Source organism: Populus trichocarpa, chromosome 10 (assembly GCF_000002775.5).
Source record: "Populus trichocarpa isolate Nisqually-1 chromosome 10, P.trichocarpa_v4.1, whole genome shotgun sequence".
Taxonomy (NCBI): domain Eukaryota; kingdom Viridiplantae; phylum Streptophyta; class Magnoliopsida; order Malpighiales; family Salicaceae; genus Populus; species Populus trichocarpa.
The window spans coordinates 19156860-19162290 of record NC_037294.2 but is presented as its reverse complement, the minus strand read 5'-3'; the positions used below and the strand labels follow the sequence as shown (position 1 = coordinate 19162290).

The 5431-nt window shown below is 38.0% G+C and overlaps 1 protein-coding gene across 1 annotated transcript; it reads right to left on the bottom strand.

Annotated features, from left to right (window-relative positions):
- Nucleotides 1-1184: 1184 nt before the first annotated feature.
- Nucleotides 1185-5117, bottom strand: LOC7458118 (CASP-like protein 5B2). The gene is made up of 3 exons (XM_002315167.4): nucleotides 4549-5117; nucleotides 2236-2368; nucleotides 1185-1676 (listed from the first exon to the last, which is right to left on the bottom strand). Exons 1-3 carry the CDS (start codon nucleotides 4677-4679, stop codon nucleotides 1476-1478), a joined length of 465 nt encoding a protein of 154 aa, XP_002315203.1. The 5' UTR covers nucleotides 4680-5117; the 3' UTR covers nucleotides 1185-1475.
- Between the last annotated feature and the right edge of the window lie 314 nt (nucleotides 5118-5431).

The window sequence follows — 5431 nt, the reverse complement described above, 5'->3', positions numbered from 1 at the left end:
GTTCCAATTAAACACCTCAAGTCTAATCCAATAGTCATAATTTGGAGGGAGTATGGATTCTCTAGATGATACTGCTGAGTATAGAGAGAGAGAGAGAGAGAGAGAGAGAGAGGCCTGGCCTACCATGTGAAGCCGTACCTAACCATGTCTGCAAACATGAATTCTCAAAGGGAAAAATACAAATGGAAGGTGAAATATTGCAATCTCAACAAATGCTTTAGACGTGCTTAAAAAATGAAACATGTGCAGCGTCTGACATCATTCTGTCCCATGTCCGGATTCTAAAATCCAAACTAGATTAATGTCCAACTGTGCAAGGTAGCTGGGAAATGATGTTTGACAGATAAAATCTTGAGGTCAAGAAATGGTAAATAGATTGCTTTTGCTTTGAGTTTTAACATTTTCTTCAAACAATTCAACAATTTTCCTCGTAGATCCTCCATTTTCCCAGTATTTAAGCAGCTGGCAAGAAGAGGATTTCTCTCGTTCAATTTTGCTTTCAGTTTAGAGGTGACATAGGCAAACCGAAAATCTTTATGAAATGTGTCTGGTTGAATTGTTGCTTTCAGAGATATGAACGGAATCCCGACTGTGACGGGGCATATAAATTACATATAATATTTTAAAGCCAATTGTATAGACTATAGAGCAGACGTGCTCGTCTAATAGCTACAAAACTACTCAGTTTGAAAAATATGCCAATTGAGTGGGTGAGAGTGAGATTATATGCATTTTAAATTGTTTTTTAATATTAAAACATTAAAACAACTTAAAAAAACTAAAATAATTAATTTTAAATAAAATAAATAAATTTTAGACCAGCAATGTTTTGACTGCGCTGCCATCCACAGCTCCGAACACTCCTATAACGTGTAATCCTGCCAGTTCTTAATCACTGCGTTCATAAACAGACAAGTACTTGTCCCAGAGAATATTGGACATGTTACCTCATCATGCATAACAACTCCCAAGTCTGCAAAGCTTAAACTAGGAAAATAGAAGCGGGTTTTATATATTTCTTGGAAAGTTGTTCCATTAGTGTGATTAGCCTAATTGGTAAGATGCCATATGTTTTACCGATCAAGGGAATGACCCGCCCAGAATTCTTTACTCCAAGGATACCTATCTAATCATGCATCCATCTATTTTAGTAACAGGGACGAGAATCTTTTTTTCTCGTTGACTAGAAGCAACAACATCCAGCTGTTTTACTTTCATCCATACAAGGTAAGAGAATGGTGTGAAATGACATGATATTTCCCTTTAGAGTTTTGTCTTTCTCAAACTTCTAACTTCAAAAACCAAGATGTTACAACATAAGATAGCAATGATCCTATGAGCTGGACAAAGAGGCATGCTGCTGAAATGTGATACCTCTGACATTTCCAAGAAAAATGGAAATGCTCCCTTCACTGGTAACAATATTTACAGGGCAGGTAAAGATAAAGGACTCTGCGGGGTTGTTATTGCTTAATTTATACTGCGGCCAACAGCCAAAACATAACATGAGAAGATATGGCAAGGAGAAACCACGAGATAAATGCCAAAGCAATGGAGATTTGGAACCTGCTGCATGGGAAATTGTATGGTGCTCTGCAGTAATGCAAGTCTCTTGCAAACAGCACGGTGACTCCAGCTGCTGCACATGCAGCAGCAAGTGATAGAATAGATGTCACCTGCAAATTTTTAACTAAAAGTTACATCATTGTTTACTCGATTCTGCAGGATGAAGTCACCAGACCTAGATCTCATAAGAAACAAAACAGGGAGAATGGTAACTTGAATAAAAAATCTAGCTCCGCGACAGCATATACTGTCAACTAAGTGAGCATACACTGTTATAGATGGGTATCTAGAACTTGCATGTCTGTAAGACAGCACAGTGAGAAAGAGGGTGAAGTAAATGAGAGAAGAACGATGAAACAAGGGAAGGATGAAGAGAAAAGGATATTGCTGCCATTCCGATATTAAGTGAAACAACTAGGGGATTTTGCAAATATTTTCAGAATCTTCCCATCATCATATCTTCAAAGAATTGACCAATGCTGTTCATATTTTTATTGGCTAAGCAATGAACAAAAAAAGCAAGTGCAAAGGGACCTAAGAAACCATACTACTGGTGTGTGAAAATCTGGCTGCGCTGTGCCAAATGTCATATTTAATCTCTCTTACCATGCCACAAACACATCTGTAAAAATTACAATTTAACACAAGTAGGGGAGAGAAGATAGTTACCCAATCACCAACAACAAATAAGCTCACTAAGACAGGATTCTGCAAGTTTTTCTTAGATCTCAAAGCGTGCAGATCAAGGCACGCAAGTCCAAAACTCCAAAGGAGCTGAAGCCCCATTGATGCAATCAAATAGCTGAATTCAAAACACAAAGTCAAAATTGTGGAAGTACAAGAATGTAAAAGGATGGATTACTAAAACCATACAACAGAAGATCCATCAAATAGTAAGATGAAGCATAATATAAGCAGCTGAGACCACTTTCAATGAAATTTCAAACACATGCCTGCACCAACATGCACATATTCAAATGCAGTCACACACACATCAAACTCTTTAAAAAGAATCTTGAAGTCATATTATTACAGTGCTCATGAATATGAAATGTTGGTGTTTCCTGGAAACATACAACAAGGTTGGGTAACTTGAAAAACATAAAAACTGTGGCAAGGTTAGTTAAAGAGAGAAGAGTAAAATAACCAGCTAAACTGGCACACAAACCCAAAGAAAAGGATGTTCCCCTTCACCTCCTAACTCTAGAATGCAGAATGACATAGGGCAGACAATAACATCACTCATATTGATTTCCTGTCCATCAAACGACCACCACTTTAACTGCTCCACTGGTTGAAACAAAATCCAGTTGACTTGATTGAAATGCTGCCAATTCTAGGTGCAGTTATCATCGCTATTATAAGGGGGAAGGCGTTTCTTATGTTCTTGGAGTCCAAAGTAAGTGGAACAAACCAACACAAGATGATGTTCTCGTAAGAGATTCAGTTTGGAAGTGCAGTCATCAGCTACAGCAAAATGCCAAAAATGTTTCTACAAATTGTGCTTGGTTGGGTTTGCTAGCTTGCAGGCTGAAGAGATCTTTATCCTCCCTTGCTCATCCATTGTACCTTCACCCTACTTTTTTGTGATGCCTTAGGACATTGTTACGAATATCTCCCAATGACATGCAAAGTAGTCAAATAGTATGGCCTTGATGTAATTGTCTGGCCTACAAATGGGTTGCCACAAGTTATTAAGCTTGCCAGGCTGCATTACTTCATTTTGAGTCCATTTGGATTGATCAGATGCAATGCTAGAAGCAGACTTCTATAAGATTTAAGCAATACCTTTTAGGCTGGCACAATCACTCTACATCTGTGGCAATAAATGTAGTGGTTGAAATAAAATGTCTTTTAACAGGGGTGATACAAAATGAAAAATGAAAACATTTCAAGTACTGCACGGGGTTCCCTCCTGGTGTAGCAACAGATCCACAAGGGTAGGGCCATCTTTCTCCTGTAATTAAAAGGTGTCTATTGGAAGGGGCCTCTTTCAAAGGCTGTTTAAAAGTTCATACACGCAAGTACATGGAGTTGAAAAGTACTTTGTGCTTCATCTTTCCATAACCTGAGGGTAACTGAAGACTACGGTAGGAATTGAGCACCTTATGGACCAGTCATTATTCATACTTTGGGAATTTCTAGAATGGTAAAAACACAAAACAACCTCCTCTTCCATTGTTGTGAGAGCTTAATTTGGGTACATGATCCTCGACGCAAGGGTTCGATTCCAGTATTATATGCCACAATCGTGATCAATGCTCACAGTTCAAACATTATGTGTCCAGTTGGTAGACTTGAACAATAGAAACAAATTACAGGCAGCCAATTCCTTTTTACTCATTTAAAAGAATTTCCACCCAAACATCATGGGTTCTCCCTCTTTCTACTCTAAGTTTCTCTGTTGATTGAAGCAAAGACACGACACCACTGTTTCCTAACTATGAGACTGTTACAATTAGAAACAAGCCCCAAAGTTTTATTCCAATCACCAGAAAACCCAGATGATGTAAACTCACTATGTGAATGTCTCAGCAAATGCTTAGTAAAAAATGAAGCTAAAAACACCAATAACTATAATTACTGTAAACCACCCACTTTAATATAATTGGTGGAGGGGATGTTTCTCCCTCCTTTTGGTCCCTTGACCAAATTTCTCCTCTGGTTGAAGCAAAAGGCGCCACGGCCAAAATTTTACCCCAATCTCTAAAAGAAGGGAACCGTTCTAAAAATAGTACTCAAGAGATATTTAGGAAAACATAGAGCTGAACATTCTAAAAATACCATTAACTATAATAACACAAGAAATAACTGATTTTGACAAATGCAATGGGCCACTTCCAGTGGACCAATGAAAGCTAGACCATCATCAATCTCCCAACTAATACATGTTCAGCAGATAACGATCCATAAAGAAAGACCAACAGCAAGAAAATAATAATAATAATAAAAAGAGAAGATAAACGCCCGATGAAAAATTACCAGAAAGCAGTAGCGTTAAAGAAGCCACGAGCAGAGACCATGACCACGATTGAAGCAGCTGCAAATACAAACTGTCCTACTCTCAATCCCAAGCCACTCACTTTCCCTGGACCCCCAAACATCTCCTTCATATCTCCCTTAAAGAAAGAAACTTTCTTGCCCTTTCACTCGATGAGTAGAGACCCTTTTCTAAAAAAAAAAAAACAGAGAATTTTTCTGGCCCTGTTGATAGTTGTGAGTATTAAGATTATTAGATGGTCTTTTTGATCGAATTGAAGAATCTTCCTTGTGAATGCAGCAGCCAACAACAGCTGGTGAGCTACTGCTCTTTACCGTGAAGCTATAGAAAAGGAGTTAGTGGCAAGGGACCAGGATTTGCTTTTTCACGGATTTTGATTTTGGCTTGCGGTTAAGGATCTCTACTCGTAGTGGAATGTTTTGCAATACTTTTAAGAAAAACATACTAACATTGATAGTTACTTCTTAACTAGTGGCTTACGGGGTTCCCTCAGTTCTTGTTACTTTTGTTTTTTTCCCCTTTTTAGATGAAAGTAAAGTAAACAAACACTGGTCATTATCAAAATAAATAAATAATTTAGAGATGGCATCTGTTCTGGACCAAGCTTATGAAAATGGTGTATTCAGATTGATCTTGGTTTTAGGCCCGTACCCTGATGTGGTTTGTGGGTCCCTGGTGTAGTGAGGTGGTGGTTTGCTGGGCTTAATCCAAAATGATAACTGGATTGAATTTTTTAAAGCAGACATTTAGTTGCTGCTATCGGTGGCAGCTTCAGCCTCTTCTTCGTTTTGGATTATTTGTTCCTTTTGTTTTGTGTTGTAGATCTAAATTCTAAATTTAAATCTTTGTCACGAGCTACTGTTT

Excerpts from the sequence above, each read along its gene's own strand:
- LOC7458118 (XM_002315167.4), bottom strand. The coding sequence starts at position 4,679 with ATGAAGGAGATGTTTGGGGGTCCAGGGAAAGTGAGTGGCTTGGGATTG. Across the intron at positions 2,369-4,548 it reads TTTAACGCTACTGCTTTCTG|CTATTTGATTGCATCAATGG; the intron begins GTAATTTTTCAT and ends TTTTGAATTCAG. Across the intron at positions 1,677-2,235 it reads TATTTGTTGTTGGTGATTGG|GTGACATCTATTCTATCACT; the intron begins GTAACTATCTTC and ends AAAAATTTGCAG.